The sequence below is a fragment of the Balaenoptera musculus genome, chromosome 9, assembly GCF_009873245.2.
Source record: "Balaenoptera musculus isolate JJ_BM4_2016_0621 chromosome 9, mBalMus1.pri.v3, whole genome shotgun sequence".
Lineage (NCBI taxonomy): Eukaryota > Metazoa > Chordata > Mammalia > Artiodactyla > Balaenopteridae > Balaenoptera > Balaenoptera musculus.
In genome coordinates this window covers 74,066,134-74,091,654 of record NC_045793.1, presented here as the reverse complement: position 1 = coordinate 74,091,654, position 25,521 = coordinate 74,066,134, and the positions used below count along the sequence as shown (strand labels likewise).

The following is a 25,521-nucleotide window of genomic DNA, read 5'->3' as shown; positions in this document are numbered from 1 at the left end:
ACTAAACCTGGAAGAAACCAAGATGTCCTTCAGTAGGTGAATGGATAAATAAACTGTGGTACAATGGAATATTGTGTGACAATGGAATATTATTCAGCACTAAAAAGAAATGAGCTATGAAGCCATGAAAAGACATGGAGGAACCTTAAGAGCACATTACTAAGCAAAAGAACCCAATCTGAAAAGGCTATATACTGTACGAGTCCAAATATATGACCTTCTGGAAAAGTCAAAACTATGGAGACAGTGAAAAGATCAGCAGTTGTCAGGGGTTGGGAGGGAAGGATAAATAAGCAGAGCACAGAGGATTTTTAGGGCAGTGAAAATACTCAATATGATACCATAATGATGGATACATAACATTTTATATTTGTTTAAACCCATAGAACGTACAACACTGGGAGTCAACCCTAAAGTAAACTATGGACTTTGAGTGATTATGATATATTAGTGTAGATTCATCAGTTGTACCAAATATACCACTGTGGTGAAGGATGTTGATAATGGGGAGGCTGTGCATGTGGGGGGCAGGGCATAAACGGGAAATCTCTATACCTTCCTCTCAATTTTGCTGTGAACCTAAAATGGCTCTAAAAAAAAATCTTTTAAAAAATGTTGTCTAATTGAAATCAGGACTTATTTTTTTCTTAATAAGCTCTGTTTTTAAAAAGGTTTTATTTAGAGTTATTTATCGAAGTGTTATTTATCAAAGAGTTTTTTGTTAAGTATCCAACTTCTCTCTGATTGTGGTTGTTTACAGTTTGTCCTCCCCCAAGTCTTCACGGAGGCCAACAAACATGCTACTTTTCCTTTATTTACTTTTGCACAGCCCAAATCACAAATGACTAAGTCTATGCCTGAGGCTGATAAACACTCAGAAGCAGAAAGGAAAGCCCCTATGTGTCTTTCTAGGGGCTATTGTTCAATTTATTGGGATTAACACTAACAATCATCACTTTGATGCATATTGTTAAATGTTTAGAAAATAATTCATGGCATATTGGCCTGAAGCTATTCCAGATAATCTATGAGAATCTTTACCTTTTAGGCCATGTAAAGTAAAGGGTAAATGTATACTGATTTCCATCTCTCTGAAAAAAAAATAGTTGTACAGTATTTTTCTCCTAGGAAGGAGATGATTCTTAAATATGATCAATTTACAAGTTAAGCAGTTGATTTCAAAACACACTTATATTAGTTCTGGGTAGGGTGTACAGAGGGAGGGAATTGAAATTGGGGCAGGGAGATAACAAGTTCTTGTGGTTCCCATGCTGCTTTTATTTCCTTTATCTCACTTCCTCAGTGGGCACACATTTAGAGAATTTCCTCCTATGTGTGCCAATGTCTACAGTCAGGTTCTTTTCACTCACTTTCCTTGCTTTTCAACTTCTCCCTTTTTCCTTTGTTCTATTTTTATTTTTTCTAATAGTTATCTGGCACTTACTCTGTGCCAGGCACTATTCCAGTAACATTTCAAAAATTAACTTATTTAATCCTTTCAACAAAAACTTGTGGGGCAGATACTCATGATATCTAAGCTGTAGGGAGGCTAAGTAACTTGCTCAACCATGCGTAGCTAGGAAGTCATGGAACCAGGTTTGGAGCACAAACCTTGACTTTGGGGTCCTTGCACTTTAACCATTATACTCTGACCAGCCAGTCCAAATCCAATATAGTGGCTGAGTGGCAGAGCTGGGAGTTACGGTTAGGATGGGGAGTTTAAGCAACTCATTTCACTTTTTCTTTTTTCAAGCTATGATAGGATACTATCAAAATTGGCCTCAACATCTTCATCAAGCGTCAGCCAATTAAAGAATGGATTATTAGTAGTATGTCAGATTTTTCTTCAGTACTTTTGACCACTTCTTATTCTTTTCTTTTTTTAAAAAAATTTTTGAATTTTATTTTATTTATTTTTTTATACAGCAGGTCCTTATTAGTCATCAATTTTATACACATCAGTGTATACATGTCAATCCCAATAGCCCAATTCATCACACCACCACTACCACCACCCCCCGCCACTTTCCCTTATTCTTTTCTAAGATGAAAAAAAGCCTCTCTCTGGAGACTTCTGAGACGCTTTTAAATTAACTGTCTCCCTAAGTAAAATTTTAAGAAAAGTTACTCAGCTTTTCTGATGGCATTGTAATTCCTACGTGAAAGCAAAATTATAAAACTTGGAATATGATTATAAGCAAAACATGTTTTTCAGAGTATTTCTTTTGGGAAAAAAATCTATTTATGCTTATACAAAGATGGTTAACTCTTGCCAAGATTTTCCTGTGAAAGTTAGTAAAAATTCATTGGAATTTTTCTGAGCTTTAATTAAAAAAAAATAGATATCAATAAAATATTAGAAAAATAGCCCATTTTAAAAACAGTTGTATTTTACAAGTGGAAATGCTGGGGATTTCAGGACCAAGATATTCACAGTCCTAAATTAGGTACTCTTTACTTAACCTTCTGGAGATTATTACCATATATGATAATAACTTCCCTAACAACTCTCTCACCTTGGTTCCCTGCCTAACAATAAAGATTATGCTCTTTCGCTCTTATTCAATATGGACATTTATTCACTAAGGACACTAAAGTTTCACTTCCCCTTTTAAATTACCTACTACCAATGCCCACTGGGCTCCAATAAACCTGTTGAGGCTGATTTCTTATTTGACTTATCAGAATGGGCCATCTTCCCTATGAAAGCCCAATGAAGTGGACATTCCTAATTGTAATATTTTTTCATCTCAGAAACCGCTCACCTATAGACAGCTGTAACCAGCAAGATATATTTATGTCTTCTTGCCATCTGTACTTAATCAGTGAGGATCTAATTCTCTGTTCTATCTTCTAGCTACAATCTTTTCCCTCCTCATTCTCTATAACTGACAGCTGTAGTGTTCAGAGCACTTTATTCTAAGTCTAGATTAAAAATGGGAAAGTAGGTAATCCTCAAACAGCTAATTTTATTAGTACTTTTATAGGTGAATAAAAATTCTGTATGGAGTTCTTCCTACTTTTTTAGAATCTTGCCTCTGTATCCTTGCTTTCAGTATTAAATTAATCCATACAATTAACATGTTTTCTGGGATTATCAGTTCTCAGCATTATCAGTTCTCAGCATCCCTAGGAGCTACAACAAACACAAAGAGAATGAAAAATATGATTTTTTTTCTCTAAAGCCAAGTTTCATTTGGCATGGGAATTGGGATAAACTGTTAATATTTGAATTGTTATATTTTAAAGAAGTATATGATTAGATGCTGAAATAAGTAAATATAACTAATAATGAGAATGATAATAGTTGTTGCAATTTATTGCATATTTACTGTGTGTCATCTAATCATTATGATCATTTTCTTTGCAATATCTCATTTACTTTAACAAAGTTTGTAAGCAAGACGTTAGAACCATCCTCTTTTTACAGATATGCAAACTGAGAGTGAATGCATTTGTGTAAGCTATTCAGAATTACATGGTTGTTAAGTGACAGAACTAGGATTTAAATCCAGGTTTGTTTTACACACAGTTATTCTCTTGCTCTGCTGATGATAAATCCTTTCAGAGTTAACTAAATGAAAGAAGATCAAAGAGGCAGGAGCTGTCAGAGGGCACATCCTAGTCCTGAAGGATGGGTAACATTTGAATAATTGGAGAGGACTAGAAGGGGATTTCAGTGCTTCTGGATACAATGACTTCTAGAGACCACTGAGGAGAATATGTGGGCTTCAGGAGAGAGTGCATCTTATTAATTATGGGGAGACATGGTTGGATATATGTATTTTGGAGAGTCTTGAATGACTGCCAGAGCAGAGGTTAAGATTCTTTGTCTGGATTTCTGTTCCAGCTCTACCATCTATTAGCCCTAAGACCTTGGACAAGTCATTTGACTTTTTTTAGGAATCTTTTTTTTCTTTTGTAAAAAAATCATTTTTTTTGTAAAATGATAGTAATAATACTATCGTATTCATCAGATGTTTGGAGGATTAAGTGAGATAATATATGTGAAATATTTGGGAAAATGCTTTGCACATTGTAATAGCTAAATATATGTTATTATTATTTATTTTGTCTAAGAGGAAGAGGTGAATTTGACAACTGTGTGACACTGAGTGATTTTGGAAAAGGGAGTAAAGCATACTAATTTTTTAGTAATATAGTGGAGAGTAACTATAGAAAGAATGTAGGTAAGGGGAAAGTCAGCAGTGATTTTAAGCCTTCTCTTCTGAGAAACTGGCAGAATGGTAATGCATGGAAAAAACGAGAAAAAAAATCCTGGCTGACCAGCTTTTTCTTACTGGCTTAACAACATTTAATTTTCCTTGGAAAATATCTCTTGCAAAAGGTAAAAGGAATGTCCTTCAAGTCTTATGATTTTCTGATTTTCCGACTCACAGTGCAATGCCTGGATTCTGCTTACAGGGATGTGGCATTGTCTGGTTCTGTATCTGGGCCTGGCTCAGTTCTAGCCTTAGTACTTAAATCTATGATTTGCTGTTCTTTTACAGTAAGAAGTATATTTATAATTTCTTAAAAAAGGGGAAAGTATTACATGGAAATTCATCTACCATTGGTAAAATGTATAGAATAATTTCTCAAATCTTCATTGTTTATATTAAAGATCTGGCACAGTGACATAATATTTAGATTATCATTGTTTAATTTGTACAGTGCTGTAATGCTTTGTGCTATAATCTTTAATTCCGAAAACATACTCCATTTTTTGAGATGATGGAATAAAGAAAAAAAGATATCACAGTGTAATACATGGGGTAACACATTGTATTCCTATGATCTTTGGTTTAATTCTGCATTATATATCTGATTACCACACTGAAAATCAAACAGAAGTAATAATCATATTAGGTTAAATATTACAAAGGTATTTAAAAATGTATTTAGAGACACTAATATTTGAATTCGATTTTAGAGTTTTCTTTATTAAGGTTTATTGTTAGGGATCACAAACAATAGGAAATTTCAGAAAACCAAAGCCCAGCTAATTATAAGACTAAAATTAGCATTTATTAAAACTGTTTACTACTGAAATAAATTTGTTGCAATACAATAGTGAGATGGCCTCGGATTTATAACCAGGTGACCTGTATTCTCTTCCTAATTAAGAATTGGTTGGAATAGCTTAGCCAGCTGGTTCTCCTAAGATGTTAGACTATTTTGATGCAGTAGTAAGGAATGGGTCCTCTGTCTTCCTGTGGCTCATGCTTAACCCCTGAAGTTTCGAGTGGTTATTTCTAGAGCAAACACAGCTGGCTGTGCCCAAAGAGACTTTTCCAAGAAAATCTTAGGTCAAGTTTTAACCAAGTTCAAGTACCGTCTCCTTTCTAAGGAAATAAGAACCCCAGATATGTTAGTCTCCCTTCTTTTCTAAAGATAACGGCAACCTCATTTCAATAATGTTTATGTAGTTACCAATTACAGGTGATGGAAGGCCCACCTCGATATTGTAAATGATGCACTGAAGATAAAATGCATATAATAATCATTAATGAGACAAATTTGCCTTGATACTTCTTCAGATAATTGTACTTAAAATAAAACGTTGCTCCAATAGTTTTATGAGGAAACTAGGTGGATTATTAATCCTTTAATGTGGCAAAATGTAATTATCTAAAGGTAGTTAAAACCACTTGCATTCTTTATACTATTCATATTTTATGAGCTAAAAAAAGACATAGAATGCTTTGCTCAAATTTGAGTTGCTTTTGTTCATGTTGCATTTCGTTATCTAGTGAGTCTGATTGGCTTTTGGAAACAAGCACTCTAAATTTGGAAAACTTTTTTTTTTAAATCTCTATTCCATTTCATTTCTTTTGGCATCCCACTTATTACTTTTTCATTGCTCCTTTACCTTCTTATTTGTCCTCTAGTATCTGGAAGATAAACCAAAGACATATTCCTACTACACAAATTCTGGGAGCTTAGAAACTGCTCAGCTTTGGTAGATTAAATGCCTACTGACGCTGCTGCCCTTTATATAAAGAGATCAAAGCACATAGATGAGAAATTAATAACTCTCCGCTTTTATTAGCCTCATGCTTCTTATTCAAAGATGAACCCATAAACACCATGAACTTAACATCAAAAAGCTAAGAGTAAATGGGCAAGAATGATGCCTGTGTGTCAAATATTTGTGATAAAGATAAGAAGGCTGATGGAAGTTGTTTTGTGATCAGCAGTAATTCAAGAAAAACAAACCCTGAAGAGCATGCTTTCCTTTTGATTCGTCAAAGCATTAGTGCAGCGTTTCTGCGTATCTTCCATTAAAGCATAACACTGAGCAAGAGAGGAAGAACTATTTTTAGACCACTGAATAGGTATAAAATAACGTAAACCTGGAAGAGATCTTGGCAGTCCACAACTCATTTCCAGTTTTAGAGAACTTAACTTAGATCATTCCGGAAAGAAAATTGTTTATTTTACTCATTCAAACTTTTCTGGAGAAAACGATTTCATTTTCTCTTTAATTTATTACAAAGTTTAGAATCCTTTGTGGCCTTAATGTGTATGTATATTTGGACATAATTTCATAAAGTCTGTAGTTAATTAATGTATGGAAGTTACCTTTTGTGCCTTTGCCTGTGATAACATATGTTCACTTGCTGAGTACGAAAATAGAATGATCTTAGAAAATAAAAAAATGCTGAAGAAAAATGTAAGTATTTCAGAACTTGAGTCCAGATGTCATATATCTATACCGCAAAGGATGACAAACAACTGATTAGACTGTTGCATTGATGAAAGCTGGACTTCTGTCAGGCTTTGTTAAGGCAATCTCAGTATAGAAAAAGTTGTATTTACTCTGCCTGGCAGAGATTTGCTTATTGAGGGAAAACATAGTTCTTAATATTTTTCATCAGTGTATCAAGCGCATAACTACAACATACGCTTTTGAACCCATTCCTTCTCTATTTTTCTTGATACTTGACCCCTTAGTTACATGCCCCAACTCCATAAATATTTTAATGTTTGTCTGTGTTTATGTATTTTCTGTCTAAAGAAAGTTAACTTTTCTCCTTGAGTATGTTACGTTTGCTACCTCTCTAGTCCTCAACAACCCTAAATTCTCCATCTGGCTAAGTTAGGATTCAAACCAAACTCTCCTTTCAATTAATATTACTTTATACAGACTTTTTCCTTTTAAACATACTTTCATTTTCCACTGCTTCTACTTCTAGCTTTGTCTCTCTTCCTTTAACTTCCAAATTCCAGACATGACCCATTTGTTCTGTGGCTTCCAGTTCCCTGGCACCTGCTCATACCTGCAGTCTGCCTTCCACCACTCTCTTGAAACTGCCTCCTCCAAGGTTACCAAAGTCCTATCAATTGCCCAAATCCTGAATTTTCTCAGTTTTCTTTCATGTTTCCACATCACTTGATGTTCGAGGTAGCAGAAGAAGTAACAGAAAAGAGATGTCCTCAGTGAGGGCCATGCTGGTAGATGTTTTACAAGTTCTTCAAGGGCGGAAAAGCCCTAACTTATAGCTTTTGCCCATTTCCTTGGTGTAAAAACTCCCAACATGGATGATTTTAATCTTACGATGTGATGTCACTGAACATGGAATTGGGAGGCTATATGAACAATAGGCTGGTGTGAACCAGCTCCAGCAAACCACTGAATGTCCTTTGGGGGATACTATCAGCCCTTAACTTTCGCAACATGAAGCAATCTGCTTCCTTTTCTGTTACTCTGACACCAGCTTCTCTCCATCCTTTTATTGCTTCTCTTTCTTAGTTGTGGTCCCTAACTGTAGACTTAATTAAAGGTTAAATTTTTCATCCCTTTTTTTTTCCTCCTTGGCATTTTCCTCTACTCTCATGCTTTTCACCATCATTTTAGCACGAGGGACGCTAAACCCTTGCCTGCTCCCTGGAGATCATCTCTCTATTCCAATTTCTTATTGGAAATAAGAGAGAGCCCCTTTTTACTTCAAACTCAGTAAGGCTAAAATCCGACTGCTTATCTTTCCCTCGCCCAAAAAGTATCCACTTTCCACCATATCCTGTTGAAAAGCATTAAATGCAAACAATATGCCAGACACTTCATGAGGTACTTTGGACACAGACATGGAGATTATTATCCATATTTTATAGATTAAAAAATTCAAAGCTCAGATAAGTTGATAAATTTACTCTGACCCATCCAATACCCAACGGAAATCAGATGTGAACCCAGGATTCTGAAATCAAAACTCATCTTTCTTTCTGTTACACCATAGTGCTTCTCAGTTGATGGAACTATCCTTTTTTTTCTTACACTGAATTAGAATGTGCAAGTAATTTTTGAGTTTTTCTCAATCATTATTTACTATCAAACCCTGTCTATTCATACACTGGGCCAGTGTTTGTGCAAGTATCTATCTCCCTTCCATGCTTTAAAGTTTCTAAAAACAAGAGCCCTGCTATATATCAACGTTTTATTCCTTTTTGTAACAACATTCCTTATAGCAGTAACTCAGTAATTTTGATTTAACAAGTGAAATAATTAATTAATGAACAACAACGTATTTCAAATATTTTCACTGTATGTGTACTACAGTGGTGTTTCTCTGTCATCTGTATTGAGAGCCACCAATGATGTTATATATAGCAGAACAAATTTTGCGCTGAAGGAATATTCAGGCTAAATTTGCTGCAAAGAGGAGCAAAAATGGGATGCAAAATGTGCTCATATTTTAGTATAAATCATGCAGTTTACCATTGCCATAGTATTTTTAGCCCAAAGCCACTGTACCTATTTCTAGGTAGCTTATGGTTTAGACTCCAGGGGATCTCCAATGAGTGTAGGGCAATATGCCTCCTTGTATTTCTGACTAATACAGAGGACTCCTGGAAAGTCTTTTTACACTTTCAGAGGTCCTAATTAGGGTCCAGGACTCAGCAATCTTTCCACATTTCTCTGAATTGCAAGACCTGACCATACTGTTCTGCTATCAGTACAAATTGCCAAACTTGAGGAGATTATGTGGCCCTCTGCCTAAGTAAGTGGGTAAATGTATCATTGGACTTCTGAATCTGTAGTTTCTAATTCCCATATCACCTTGGTGTATTTCCTGCTTCTGACAGCAGCAAGGGGCTGCTTCGTGACTGAGTATGCCTCAGGCCTTTTCTATACATAGCTATGCACTGTGCTGCAGCAAGATATGTGATGCAGAGCTTTTCTACCCAGGAAAGTTAGTGAAGGTGTGTACTTTGAATCTGCACTGTAGTGCACAACCTGTAAATTACCCATTTGCAATTCTTAAGAGACATCTGTTTTCTGTGATACTGTGCCATTATCTTGGTACTGAAATGCTCTCAGTTGCTGTTTATCATAAAATATCTTCAAATACATCTTTTTATCAGACTCAGTCAGTAAGGGGCTTAGAATAAAGTCTTAGAAGACTTTAGCTATAAACACTATTATTTTAAACAATATATAACAAGTTGAAAAATAATGTAACAGCTAGTTGAACATCAGGGAATTTTAAATGAATGCAACATAGAATACAGGTCTCAAAGCTTTTACAGTGGGTCACGGGATTATTCCCACTACAGAATAATCTACTCATTTAGTGCTTTTTTGCATCTTAGCAGTGATAGGCAAGATTGAATCTGCCAAAAAGGCTCTATTAATATGCCTCAACTCATCTTCCATTGCAGAGTATTAGTGGGACTTACTCTTTGGAAGGTTTGGTTTCAATGTGAATATTCAGAAAAATAGATGAGAGAACACCTCATTCACAGTTCTTTATAAATCAGCTTGGTGAGTATAAAGCTTATATACAGAAATATGGGATGATTTCTGTTGCTGCATTATGACCACATAGATAGGGTTTAACTTTGATAATTATCTTCCATTCAATACCTTGAAGACTCGAGCGTTGTCTAGAGAGGTGAAAATATGGGTGTTCATGGCTCCCCAGGAATGCTAATTGGATAAATAACATCAAATTATCCTTTGAGCCTGATGCATAGCCTTTCATATAGATTGATTGAAACATAACAGAACTCCTTATTTAGGTCTTTCATTCTTTTAACTTCAATTGTAGGGTATATGGGGATATCAGTGGAAGGTGAAGGATTATATCCCAAGGCCCTTTATCATGTGATATTACTGTTAATTGAGGCTCTGTTTTAAGAGGGCAACTCTGTATAATATGTAGCTAACGATCTGTGTTCCTTCACTTTGAAAGTGATAAAATCACAAATGAATTAGTTTAGGGAACCCAAATAAGTAGCAAGTAACAAAGTTTATATTCCAAATATTTCAATTACAAGTGCAGAGATCATTTTGTTGTTTTCCTAGAGAAAATGTATTTTAACCTGGGTGTGTGTGTGTGTGTGTGTGTGTGTGTGTATTCCACAATTTGTCTTATTTGGTCGGCCTTTGTCTCTATTCTCTCTGAGCCTGGTTGCCTTGGTTACCGTTACATACACCCTTGTATGTGAGGTTCCTCTTTGGCGTACATTTATTTCTATGGAAACAATGAGGTCATTGGTATGGGTAGGTGCTTAGGGAAAGCATAATAAGTATTGAATATCCATCTTTCTTTTGGTCATTAAAATGTATCATTAAATTATTTTTAATTAGAGAATTATATTTTTGCTTTCCTTTTGACTTGATCATGAAGCTACATTTTTCCTTGTTTATAGACTCGCTCAGATAAAATGACTTAAATCATTAGATATACTGTATAGTTCCTTCTTGTTATATGTGGTATGGTAAAGATCACCACAGACACATAACAATAAAAGAGTTATTATTTTAACCTTAAAAGTCTGTCAGAGAGCAAAAAGTTTATCGCAATAACATCTGTTACAATCAAAAAATTGCACAAGGAATTTTGTATTCCTATGAAGACAATGAACAATGTTTAGATCATGAATCAAGAAAATAAAAAGCCCTACCTCTGGTCATTATTTTTTAAATCTTGAGGTTTAGAAACACAGGAATATAAGAGAGGAGTGATAGTTATTAAAACATGTTTTCTGTGACATTAAATAAGTATATATGTAATTGGTATTCCATTTTCTTTTTAAGTTTTAAGAGGCTTTTAAACCTTTTTTTAAAGCATCTATTTTCCTCTCTGATTTATTTCCAAACTACTCCAGTTTAATTTTTTTTTCTTTATAGATGATGTGGAAACCTGCCTGTGATTTTCTCTATACTTGGAGTGCTCACTATGGAAACAGTTACAGAGATGTGTTACAAGACCTTCAATCAGCTTTGGACAGAATGAAAAACCCTGTGACCAAACAATGGCGAGACTTAACTGGAGCTCTAATACTAGTAAATTCTTTAGAGGTTTTGAGAGCAACTGCATTCTCCACTTCTGAGGAAGTATAGAATTGAAGGGTATGTTTTGGAGGAGGGAGTAGGGGGAGAAAGGAAAATAAAGGGGTGTGTGTGTGTGTGTGTGAAAGAGAAAGAAACTCCGAAAAGTATTACTTTTTTTCATGTTTGAAAAAATATTTTTTCCTGGTGAAAGCACAGCCTAACACAAAATCCAAGGATGGGTTTTATAATCAAATATGCATTTTTATATATGTTTCAAATGCAAACATTAAGCTGCTTTGTTGCTGAGAAGGGAAAGAAAAGCCCTCTCTCCCTTTCAAAGTTACTTTTAATTTCTTTTAGTTAAAACAAATGACGGCTAGCATAGTTACATCACACAGATACCCAGATAATCTAGAGACTCTCAATGTGAACACTGGAGTTTTGCCAGCAGACAGGTAGGGAGAGAGGAGAAGCAAACAATACTCTGTGGCCAGGGACAGGGCTACAGGCTTTCTATGCCTGATCGCTTTTATTTCTCAGTGGTGTTTGCGAGCATTGAAGCATGAACAACATGTTGTTTTTCATGAGAAGAAACTAAGGACTGGAGAGGATGCTCAGGGCTCTACAGCCAGTGTGAAGGAGGTTTTCTGTTTGCAGAACTTCGTTCTGGATTTTTAAGAAAACGTAAGACATAGGAATACAGTTTTAAAAAATCAAAATGCATATTAAAACTTATAGGGAAATGGTAATGATTTCATTTTCATTGGAGCTCACTGCTCTTTTGTACCATCTCGTGAAAGACTGCCAGAAGGAACATATGATTTATCAGAAATCTGTTGTCTGTACCCACCAACTGGCATTTTCACCACCTTCCTCCAGCATCTTGAGACCTAGCTAATCCTGCCTAACTTTTGGACTTTTTCTTCAGGATCATAGTGCAGAGTAGTTCTTTAACTCTCAAAGATTTTTAAAAACAAGGGTTATTTTTTAAAAACCTGATTTATCACTGCTGAGTGCAGTAGTCTTAACCACCAAAACCACTGATATCTGTGTATGTGCATGCTCATGTGTTCATGTAAACACGTGTGTGTGTGTGTGTGTTTGTGTGCACCAGAGTGTCTTCTAAAGCTTTTGGAAGACAAAGATGATATAGAAATTTGGGCCAGTATAAATGCTAACTGTTGGAGAGTTGATAAAGAGATGGTCTGTGCTTACTCCTATGTTCAATCCTCTGCCACGTGCCAATGTTTATGTGTTTTAGATAGTCATTCATTTATTGGCATTCAGTTGACAGATGGAGTGTGTGTACCTACTCTGTGGCAGACACATAGATGTTTGAGGTTAATAATGGAGAAAAAACAGCATGATCGTTGACTTCAATTCTGCTGAAGTGATAGAGACAATAATAAAAAAATACACAGTTAAATCTAAAATGGCATCTGCAATACCAGCTGCAATGGAAAGGCTGGGAAGCTAAGAGATATAGATATTGGGGGACATCATATAGATCAGGGAGATCAGATAAGTTGTCCCTGGTAAAGAAATGATGAGCCTGAAGGAAGATTAGACTGCTTCTGGTCTGGGGAGGTTGGAAGAGGCAGTTCCTCAATGCACTGAAGCCCTCAGGCAGGAGGAGAGCTCAGGAGATGCAGGGAGCCAGGATGAAGGGCTGGAAAGGGTGAAGGAGTGAAGGAAGGAAAGCCATATCCTCAAAGGTAATGTGGATGAGCTGAATAAGGATTTTATTTAGGGATCCTGAATAAAACATGTCCATTTGGCTAAAAAGTAAAAGCAGAATCTTTTTAGAGCTTTTAATACACCCACCCTGGGGTATTTGGTATGCTGGCAAAGGTAATTTGAATTAGGGTTTAAGATCTTTAAGGCTTTTAATATTTATATTTGATGATAAGAGAATATAGCCTGCCCAAGGAGTTTTGTACACACATTCAAGGACAGAATTTATTTTAGTTGAAAATGAATTCAGGGAGAAGAAAAAAACAATTTGTAACTTCAGAACACAATCATTTTTAGTGGTGATTTTTCTTTTTTTAGAACATTCTTGGAATCTTATTAGCACGTCAGCAAACCAGAGAATTTCGGGAAAGGATAATAAAGAATTAATAACTGGGTTTTTCCAGGCTCTGAGATCTGAGATGACAGAGATTTTGCTAGCTGATTAGGGCAGTAAGATTTAATAAATCACTTCAGGTTTATCACATCATCTGTTGTGATTGTGGTTGGGAAGTTTAAGAAGAGTTTAAAAAATGAATAGCGTGATCTCTGTAATTTAAGGATGAAACAACGGTTTAAATATTAATATACACAAAGATATTTTATAATCTTGTAGCAAATCCTTTCAGAGGAATTTTAAACCCATGTCCAAACATTCTGTTCTTTTAAATATATTCTAACATTTTTATAAATCATTTCCACTTTTCTGAATTTTATATTTTTCTTCCTATAATGGATTTTCATAATCAGAAAAGATTAGCTCAGTAATCACGAATTGCCTTTAAGATTTGGTGGCAAATCAAGGGAATTAATAAGGCACTTAAATCCCATCCTTGACATCATTAAAAGCATCAAAAGCCATTAATATAAAACTTCTTTAAACATTTCGAAACTGGAAAAAGCATAGATTGTTCTTTCAGTTCTTCAGGCTCTTCCTCTAATGATGCATTAGGATGAGATTTTTGTTCTGTGCTCAGCTTGCAGTGTAGTAATTTTTCTATGTAAGCCACAGATCCTCCACTTCCTTCTGTTAAAGCCTTAATATGGAAGCCAATTAATGAGGTGCAAGCAATAGTGAGTCATTAACTGTTCATGCCAGTCATGAATACAGCACACTTTCATGTCCTGTAATGTAGAAAATACCATATTAAGTTTTGAACTTGGGAATGACCAGGTCTCTGGAAGGAACAGAATGCATTACATTAATGGATGGTGTTGGTCTAAGAAATTTTGCTGCTACTAAATAGCTTTGAATATGTTATGTGAAAATACAGGGGCTTCCCTGGTGGTGCAGTGGCTGAGAATCCACCTGTCAATGCAGGGGACACGAGTTTGAGCCCTGGTCCGGGAAGATCCCACATGCCACGGAGCAACTAAGCCCGTGCGCCACAACTACTGAGCCTGCGCTCTAGAGCCCACAAGCCACAACTAATGAAGCCCGCGAGCCACAACTAATGAAGCCCGCGTGCCACAACTACTGAAGCCCGCGTGGCTAGAGCCCATACTCTGCAACAAGAGAAGCCACCGCAATGAGAAGCCCGCACACTGCAACAAAGAGTAGCCCCCGCTCGCTGCAACTAGAGAAAGCCCGCGTGCACGCAGCCAAAAATAAATAAACAAAAAAAGAAAGCAAGCAAGAAAGAGGAAATACAATAAAGAAAATACATTCAAAATCGTACGATGCTATACATAATTAGAAGTTTCAGAACGAATTTTCATACTGTGCTACTGTAAATTATATTTTCTGTAATTTTTTAATGTCCAAGGAATATTTAAGGCACTATAAAGGAAAAGGAGAATAATAAAAAGTATGTCTCTGAAGGCTTTTCTAATTAAAATAGATTTTTTTTCTTTTTATATGTACATACTTCTTCCCCCCTCTTCTGTATGAAGTTTCCTTCATCTGCTGCTGTATAATTTAGTGAGTTCCAAAGTTCTAAAGAGGTGGGGTTAACCCAAAGACATTTTTCAAAATAACATAATTGTTGAAAGTTGGTTTCTTGCATGCTTATTTACTAGTCCACAATACAAAATAAAAAGTGACTACGTATACACTACAATATTTCATTATTTCACTAAATGTTATGGAAATTTGTGGCTTTTGCATGCATATTTTACCTTTTGTTTTTATGTATATCTAGGCTTATGTAGGCCAGAAAGCTTTAAATCTAATAGCTTTGCAATTCTGAATAATAGTGTCAGTTTATACATGAGGGAGTGCAGAAAGAGAGATTAGTACTGGATAATAATTAGTAAGGGCAAAGGAGAAAATTCCAGAGTAAGCACTGCTGTTGTAGTAGTGAGTACAACATGAATGGCTTCTTCTGTAAGATACTAGTCCAGGAGTTGAAGCTGTGGCTTCTAATCTTTGCCCATTACTTCCTAAGAGACTTTTGACCTGTCATTCAGCCTCCCTGGGCTTCAGTTTTTTCATCTGTAAAACGAGGGGCTTGAACTGGGTAATCTTGAAATTCCTCTTAGGCTTAAATGTCTGTGAATGTATAATGAGTAGGATATTTTGTGGGTTTTGTATATTTATTTTGCTATGAGGGAAAAGAATGTGAACTAAGACTAATAGTTTGAATATCAATTATTTACATTAAAATAAGGTCTCCTCTGTGTGAGGCATAGCACACATAGCGTGCACACATAAGCACACTAATCACTTTACAGATACTATCTCATTTATCCCTCACGTAGCCTACTGAAACTGGTTACGCAATATGCGCAATTCTGAATAGTTGAAAACCACCAACTATTCAAAGCAAACTCGAATATGAGTATGAGGACTGAGTTAGAAGGTCAGCAATGGTTTTACTAGGAGCTACCCAAAGCACATTGTCAAACATGCTCCTGTCTCGTTGCAAAGGCCTTAGACCAAGCAACCTCTACTACAGAGGTTCTTCAACTTTAGCAGCAGCAGAATCATCTAGAGGGCTTGTTGGAACACAGACTTCTGGGCTCCACCCCAGAATCCTGATTCAGCAGGTCTGGGGTGGTGCCTGAGAATTTGCATTTCTGATAAGTTCTCAGGTAATAGAGATGCTGCTGGTCCAGGGACTATACTTTGAGAACCACAGCATTAATTTCCTTCATCTCTATAAGAATAAAGGAATCTTTGCTAAACCAGAAAACCTTACTTCTAGGTAACAAATTTTTATGTCATTCCATCAAAAAAATAGTTTTTAAATTGTAAAACAAAAAAACCCCTGCAAATCAGATTATATAATGGCTCCATTTATATATATAAAGTGAACTTTTTCATAATGACTTCCTAAAAGCTTGAAAAATAATTTTTATTATAAAACTAATTAAAATAATTATCTCTACATCTCGTTTAAAATGTAAACACATTTGAATAAAAATAGGTTAATAACTTGAGACATTTAATGTGTGTTAAGATTTTGCAAAATATATGCACTGTTTCTATAAAATATTTTTGGAGAAAGCCTTGTTTTTACTGGCCCATCACTTGTTAAATGTCTTGTTGAATTAATTTTTCCCAATTGGAAACAAAAAATGTTTCTAATGTGGTCAGTACAGCTATCTCTATGCCTCACCTTCTTTGTAGAATTACAGACTGATCACAGGCACTTGTTAATAAGGTAGACAGATGTTCTCTTTCCAATGAGGAATTCCACATTTAAAGGGATGGTGACTCTGACAGGGGTGATGAGGTGAGCAACCTCACTTTGACATTAATGTATCATATCTCATCCTCTGCCCAAATTTTAATTGTTCTTCTTTGGGTGACTAGGAGGATCTATGACTTACTTTTTCCTTCTTAGATACATTTGAGACTCTCCTTTTGGGCTTGGAAGCAGATTTTAAATGTTCCTAATATATAAGTTGACACTTAAACCCTTGGAATGTGCTGAGACATTTAACGTATTTATATAAATATGATTAGTAGCTGAAAATCAGACTTAGCCATGATGATATTACCCATTTTACTGAAACTGGTTCTGCCAAAGTCAGTCATTTAAGCAGAATTTGGGGTTGACAAGTTTGGTATAATGTTGACCTTACACTTATTATGTTAAATGGCATAATAGAATTATCTGCCACACTCTTTCTTAGTATAGTAGAAAAATCCATTATAAGAGGAAAATATACTCTTTTACTCCAGAAAATATGTACTCAGCGCTCACTCAGTCCCCTTACATCATGGTGGAAAGCAAGGAAAGTGTGGAGGAGAGATAGGAAAAAGTTTGATTGTGGTCTAATGAAAGGAACAATGGAAACTTTCTCTCTTTTTGCTGGTCTTTTTAAAAATGGAAAATATCTTTCATTGATTCTCCTTATCTGATTAATAATAAGATACAAATTAACTGTTGCTTGGCTTCCTCCAGGATGGATTTAATGCTACTAAGGACTGTTCCTTAAAACTATTAAGAAACTTCAGCGGGCTTCCCTGGTGGCGCAGTGGTTGAGAATCTGCCTGCCAATGCAGGAGACACGGGTTCGGGCCCTGGTCTGGGAAGATCCCACATGCCACGGAGCAACTAAGCCCGTGAGCCACTATTACTGAGCCTGCGCGTCTGGAGTCTGTGCTCCGCAACAAGAGAGGTTGCGATAGTGAGAGGCCTGCGCACTGCGATGAAGAGTGGACCCCGCTTGCCACAACTAGAGAAAGCCCTCGCACAGAAACGAAGACCCAACACAGTCAAAAAATAAATAAAGTAAAAAAATAAAATAAATAAATAAAGAGATTGTCCCATTCTACCTTTAAAAAAAAAAAAAAAAGAAACTTCAGCAAGAGCAAACACAGCAGCCCTGTGTTAAGATTGTCATTTAGCAGTCTTTCGGGAGCTAGTGTCAGAAAACCTATTTCAAACTGGCTTAAGCACAAAGAATTTATTGTCTCTCACGACTGAAAACTACAGTGGTAGTTTCAGGCATTCCAGGATTCAGGGCTTGAAGGGTGTGATCAAATTGCTCATTTGTTTTTCACTCTTCTCTGACTTTGCTTATGTTAGTTTAATCCTTGGGCTCCACAAAGCAGCCCAGCAGCTCTGGGCTCTCCCTGGGGCAAGGTGGCTGCAGCAGCTCCCACCTCATATTTCTCCGTGTTCCAGTTTCAGGCTGTGGTGGCTTTGTAATGTGTCGACTTGGCTAAACTAAACTATGTTTCCCAGAGTTCTCTTCACTGAATATTTCTGGGTAGGGTTAGCTACAAGAGAAATCTGTGGAAGAGTTGGAAGGTCACTGTGGAGCAATAGCCACTGCAACTCTTGGAAGGTGGATGTAGGTTAGGCTCCCTTGCAGCTTCTGACTCAGCTCGTTGGTGGGCGTCTGCAGCCAGAGCGCCACTTGTCCTGAGGGTTATCCACAGCAGCAAGGTTGCAGGCTTGGAGACAGGGAGGGACCAACAAGGGTGCGAGTAACTGACAAATGCAGATTCCAGTTGTCCCTGCTCTTCCTCAGTCAGGTGTTCATCTTTTCTTTCCCTCATCCTGACCTATGACTTCTGGCTCCACACCAGAGACAGAAGAAAGCGCCAGGCCAAGATTTTGACCAGCTCTCACATATGTGTCAGGTCAAATCACTGCAATAAATCCTTATTGTATATCATTGCTGAGGGTCCTGCTTTTCTGAGTAAACTTTGATTGATAGGTAGGGCAATACTGAATATTCCCCTATAACCCCAGAAGAAGAGTGCCTCTGATTAGACCAGTTCAGGTTCTGTGCTTCTCCCTCAGCCAGTCACTAAGGGCTGTAACCAGCAATCCTTTGACTGGTCAGACCTGGGTCACAAGCTCCTTCCTTGACAACCTCCCCCCTCATTCAAACCACTGGGTTTGGGAGTCACTGGTCACCAGGTGAAATTGAGATCTGTTCCTGGAATTGGGAGGAGGCTGGTGTTGAGGACGTCAACAGCAATTTTCCATTAAAAATGTGATGTGAGATAACCTCAGAACTATTTTTCCTGTACCAGGAAAACTTTTTCCCTCAAGTGTAATTCAAGAATCTAGTCATCTGAGTCCTTCTCACGAGACTGGGCAGTGGGCCTGCTTCTATAAACTTCTGCACTAAATCAAACGCTAAGTAAGTGAAACCTCACCGGCAATCTACCCTTTACATACCAATTTATAAATTGCTGATGACATGACAGAGCCATCTAAAACCCCATCAAGACTGTGAGTTCACCTGACCCAGGAGGTCCAGTGGTAGATCTCCTATTACTCCTAATTGTTCATTCTCAAGCAGGACCTGTAACCTAGTCAGTGCACCCCAACTGCTGCCAGAAAGAAACTGACTGGGAGAGAGGGATAGAGGAGGAGTTCCCAGAGTGCCTGATTGAGAAAATTGTAAAGATTGAGTGGCAAGTATCACCCGTCCGTGAAAAACATCACGGCACAATCCTTTGAACATTCTCTGAATGAAATTATGAAAGGAAGTCCAAGGTCAGGGGTATTTCTATCTTTCTCAGCCATCTGACTTTTCATTGGAGACCTTTATCTCCACTTTTGAATCAGTAATAACCTCTAAGTGCTGCCCAAGGGGAAAGTAGAACAGCAAAGTAAATTAGATGATTCTAAGACATCAGTGAAAAATAGGACAAAATGATACAAAAGGGATACCCTGACAAAGGTGGTGTATTTATTTGCTTGTTCTATATACAGAACAACTTTATTAAGATAAAGCTCATATTATACAATTCATCCTGTCCATTTTTAAGAACCTATAAACATTTTCTTTCTTAATACATAGTTCCTGTATAATATGTATTTAATATGTGTTCAGTTATACTTATGATTTACTCTGAGTGGAGAAATGCTCTTCAGGAAAGACTATCACACTGTTGTTTTTCGGGTGGAGTGGAATGCTGTGGGTTGTGGTGAAGTAAAAGATGATTGATCAAGGTTATCCGTGAGAAGATGAGACAGCGCTTGATGTTACATTCCTAAAGCTATTTTCAAGAGGTTTCACTGATAGGTTGGAAGAAAAAAATCCATACTCTTAGAGAACCTTTCTATTTATTTCCTTTTGGATTGCTGAGAAGTTTACTGTGTGCCTAGGGATAACAGTCCAAGTTCTGATGTGAGAGCTGCAAACCCATGCAAGTAATTAATCCATACGCCCGGGGTTCTTGCCTTGAGCAAGGTTCTAAATCTGTATTTAATGAGAGCTCATTTTGACCACTTAGTATTTCTGTATTTATCCACCAGAAAATTTTATTAGTTTGCTAGTGCCGCCATAACAAAGTACCATAGATTGGGTGGCTTAAACAACAAAAATTTATTTTCTCCCAGTTCTGGAGGCTAGAAGTCCAAGATCAAAGCTTTGGCAGGGTTGGTTTCTTCTGAGGGCCATGAGGAAAGGATCTGTTCTAGGCCTGTCTCCTGGTTTGTAGATGGTTATCTTCTCTGTGTCTTTACGTGGTTTTATCTCGCTACCTGTGTCTATGTCCTAATCTCTTCTCATATTGGATTAAGGCTTACCCTAGTGACTTCATTTTAACTTAATAACCTTTTGAAAGACCCTATCACCAAATCCAATCACATTCTTAAGCACTGGGGGTTAGGAGTTCAACATATGAATTTTCGGGGACACAATCCAGCCATAAATCCATAACAGAAATGATATGGTCAAATTTTTTTTAATTTAGTGAAATCAGCTACTTTGTTTGAATGCATTTTAAACAATCCCACAATGAGCCTTTTAAAAATTTTTCTTCCTTGCTTCTCTATCACAGGCAAATCATAGACGCCTGAGAAATGATGGATGTTCCAGAGCCACAGAATGAATAGAATTGTATTGAGATGGCAAACCTAGACAGCTGGAACCTTTTCACTACATTGTCCTTTTACTTCAGGCAAGACATATCATCAAATTCTGCTTATTAGAACTAATGAAAAATATTGGTGTAGATAAACATACTCATAGATGATTTCCCTTGGGTTTTCTTTGTTGTTATTATAGGATCTGAGTGCTTTAGATAAAGAATGCTCTTTTTGCAGGTGGGCAACGTGAAGATAAAGAACAGAGTGTTGTGGGTAAGGATTAGGACATGTATCTGGACCCTTTTTTTGTGAACACTGAGATGCCTAGGAAAGCAAATGTCTTTTATTGAGCAAACTAAAATAATGGAAGGCTTAGACCACCCAGAAAGCACGAGGAGCAAATCTGGGAAATCTGTCTTGAAGAGTGTGGTGGGGAGGAAAGAGAAGGTATCCTGAGGGGGTCAAGTACATCATCCTGAAGAGAGATCTGAGAGAAGCAGCAGAAAAATCTCCAACTGGGAACTGCATTTGAGAGAGAAGGCTAAAAAGTCTTCAGCTGTCATTTTTTACAGTCCTTTCAGGGCAGTTAGGGTAAATAAGCTTGGAACTGAGGGGTTTCCTGAGACTTGGAATTTCCATTGCTGAAACCAGGAAAGTCCCAGGCAAACTGAAACAGTTGGTCACCCCAGGTATAAAACACTGAAAGACAGTGCTAAAAATAAAAGCGGCAACTGGGAAGGATAACGCTTTCAGTCATTATCAGGCATTTTGCACCATAGCTCAAATAATCACAATAGTTAAACCTTTGTTAGCGAAGGACATAGGATATTTTTATAGGTGAAGGGAGACATGGAGAGTACCAAAAATGTGTCACTGACTTGGGGACAGACTGTCTTGAGAAAAGGGCAAAACTTAAAGTAAGTACAAGTGCAGAAGCTGATAGGGAGAGATAATGAATGCAAACCTTGCTAATTACAGTTTTGGCTGAGGACCAGACCTGATAAAACTCATGCCACTTTGATGTGGGTAATCTTTGAAATGATTATCTATAAGTGTGTTACTTAATTATCAGTTTCTCTGACTACAAAGCACACCAATTATTAACTCAGTTCAGTCAAAAAGATACAATGGTCAAAAAAATGTGCGACTTTACTGAGCAGTTTATGGGAAGGGTATTTGTCAAAGTGGTTATTTTAGTTTATAAAGACCAGTATTAGGCATAATCATTTGCACATTTAATTAATTAATTGAACTATAGTTGATTTACAATATTATATTAATTTCAGGTGTACAGCATAGTGATTCTGTATTTCTATAGATTATAATCCATTTAAAATTATTACAAAAGAATGGCTATAATTCCCTGTGCTATACAATATATCCTTGTTGCTTACCTATTTCATACATAGTAGTTTGTATCTCTTAATCCCATACCCCTATCTTGCCCATCCCACCTTCCTTCTCCCCACCAGCATCCACTAGTTTGTTTTATATATCTGTGAGTCTGTTTCTGTTTTGCTATATGCATTCATTTGTTTTATTTCTTAGAATCCACGTTAAGTGATAACATACAGTATTTGTCTTTCTCTGTCTGACATATTTCACCAAGAATAATACTCTATAAGTCCATCCACATTGTTGCAAATGGCAGAATTTCATTCTTTTTATGGCTGAGTAATATTCCATTGCATACATATGCCACATCTTCTTTATCCATTTGTCTGTTGATAGACACTTGGATTGCTTCCATATCTTGGCCATTGTAAGTAGTGCTGCTATGAACATTGGAGTGCACGTACCTTTTTGAATTAGTGTTTTCATTTTTTTTCTTTCAGATATATACACAGGAGTGGGATTGCTGGATCCTATGATAGTTCTATTTTTAGTTTCTTGAGGAACCCCCATACTGTTCTCCATAGTGGCTGTATCAATTTACATTCCTACCAACAGTGTACAAGTGTTCCCTTTTCTCCACACCCTCTCCAGCATTTGATATTTGTAGACATTTTGATGATAGTCATCCTGAAAGGTGTGAGTTGATATTGTTGTTTTGGTTTGCATTTCTCTAATAATTAGTGATGTTGAGCATCTTTTCATGGATGTTGAATTTTGTCAAATGCTTTTTCTGTGACTAAAGAGATGATCGTGTGATTTTTATCCTTCCTTTTGTTAATGTGTTTTATCACATTGATTATTTGTGAATATTGAACCATCCTTGCAACCCTGGAATAAATCCCACTTAATCATGATATATGATCCTTTTTATATATTATTAGATACAGTTTACTAGTATTTTGTTAAGGATTTTTGCATCTATATTCATCACAGATATTGGCCTGTAATTTTCTTTTTTGTGTGTGTGATCTTTGTCTGGGTTTGGTATCAGGGTAATGGTGGCCTTGGAGAATGAATTTGGGAGTGTTCTGTCCTCTTCAATTTTTTGCAGTAGTTTAACAAGGATTGGTATTAGCTATTCTTTATATGTTTGGTAGAATTCATTCCTGTGAAGCCATTCGGTCCTGGACTTCTGTTTGCTGGGAGTTTTTTAATTACAAATTTAATTTCACTACTAGTGATCTGTCTGTTCGAATTTTCTATTCCTTCTTGATTCAGTCTTGGCAGGTTGTATGTTTCTAGAAATCTGTCCTTTTCTTCGAGGTTGTCCAATTTGTTGGCATGTAACTGTTTGTAATAGTCTCTTATGATCTCTTGTATCTCTGTGATATTGGTTGTAACTTCTCCTTTTTTGTTTCTAATTTTGTTTATTTGGGTCTTCTCACTTTTCTTCTTGATGAGCCTGGCTAAAGATGTATCAATTTTGTTTTTCTTGTAAAAAACCAGCTCTTGGTTTCATTGATATTTTCCATTGTTTTTTGGTCTCTATTTTATTTATTTCCACTCTGATCTTTTTCATTTCTTTCCTTCTGCTGACTTTGGGCTTTGTTAGTTCTTCTTTTTGTAATTCCTTTAGGTGGTAGGTTAGATTGTTTATGTGAGATTTTTCTTCTTTCTTGAGGAAGGTCTATATTGCTATAAACTTCCCTCTTAGATATGCTTTTACTGAATCCCATAGATTTTGGAAAGTTGTTTTCATTTTCATTTTTCTTAAGGTATTTTCTGATTTTTCTTTGATTTCTTCACTGACCCATTGGTTTTTTTAGTAGCATGTTGTTTAGCCTTCATGATTTTTAGTTTCATACTGTTGTGATTGGGGAAAAAATGCTTGATATAATTTCTATTTTCTTAAATTTTTCAAGACTTGTTTTGTGTTCTAGCATGTGATCTATCCTGGAGCACTTTCCATGTGCATTTGAAAAGGATGTGTATTCTGCTGATTTTGGATGGAATGTCCTATAGATATCCATTAAGTCCAACTGGTCTATTGTGGCATTTGAGACCACTGTTGCCTTTTTGATTTTCTCTCTGAATGATCTGTCCATTGATGTAAGTGGGGTGTTAAAATTCTTTACTATTATTATATTATTGTCAATTTCTCCCTTTATTTCTGTTAATATTTGCTTTATATATTTAGGTGCTCCTGTATTAGGTGCATACATGTTAATGAGTGTAATATTCCCTTCTTGTATTGGTCCTTTAACCATTATATAATGCCCTTCTTTGTCTTTTGTTATAGGCTTTATTTTAATATCCATTTTGTCTATATGAATATTTCCACTCCTGTTTTCTTGTTGTTTCCGTTTGAATAAAATATCTTTTTCCATCATCTCACTTTCAGTCTATGTGTGTCTTTAGCTCTGGAGTGAGTCTCTTGTAGGCAGTATATAGATGGGTCTTGTCATGTTTTTTTATCCAATCAGCCACCCTATGTCTTCTGATTGGACCATTTATTTCATTGACATCTAAATTAACTATTGATAGGTATGTACTTACACCATTTTACTGCATGTTTTCCAGTTGTTTTCGTAGTTCTTCTCTGTTATTTTTTTTTTGTTTCTTCCCTTGTGGTTTGATGATTTTCTTTAGTAGTATGCTTGTGTTCATTTCTTTTTGGTTTTTGTGTATCTGTTGTAGGTTTTTGATTACTGGTTACCATGAGATTCATATGTGTTGACCTATAACTATATCTACTTGTTTTATACTGGTAGTCATTTAAGTTCAAACATATGCTAAAAGAGCTACATTGTTTACTCTGCTCTCCCATGTTTTGTGTTTTTGATGTCATATTGTACATCTTCATGCTTATCCCTTAACTGTTTATTATAATTATAGTTACTATTACAATTTTTTGTTTTTTAATCTTCATACTAGCTTATTTAAATGGTTGATCCTCAGCCCTTACTCTATACTTGCCTTTCCTAGTGGGATTTTCCCTTTCTTATAGATTCTTACTTCTTTTCCACTTAGAGAAGATCTTTTAACATTTCTTTTAGGGTAGGTTTAGTATTGATGAACTGTTTTAGTTTTTGCTTGTCTGAGAAATTCTTTCTCTCTCCTTCTATTCTAAATGATAGTCTTGCTGTGTAGATTATCCTAGGTAGTAGGTTTTTTCCCTTTCAGTACTTTGAATATATCATGACATTCCCTTCTGGCCTGCAAATATTCTGCAGAAAAATCAGCTGATATCCTTATGGGGGGTTCCCTTTTATATGACTCTGTGTTTTTCTCTTGATACCTTTAGAATTCTCCCTTTATCTTTAACTTTTGCCATGTTAATTATGATTTGTCTTGGCATGGGTCTGTTTAGGTTCATCTTATTTAGGACCCTCTGTGCTTCCTGTACCTGGATATCTGTTTCCTTCTTCAAGTTTGAGAAGTTTTCAG

General features: G+C 36.3%; 1 protein-coding gene across 1 annotated transcript in view; it reads left to right on the top strand.

Annotated features, from left to right (window-relative positions):
* The window catches only part of MACC1 (MET transcriptional regulator MACC1), a 29,126-nt gene extending 8,351 nt beyond the window's left edge, over positions 1 to 20,775 (top strand). The window contains 2 exon segments of the mRNA XM_036864401.1: positions 11,138 to 11,359; positions 20,712 to 20,775. Coding sequence (XP_036720296.1) covers positions 11,138 to 11,350 — 213 coding nt within the window. The 3' untranslated portion in view covers positions 11,351 to 11,359; positions 20,712 to 20,775.
* Positions 20,776 to 25,521: the final 4,746 nt, after the last annotated feature.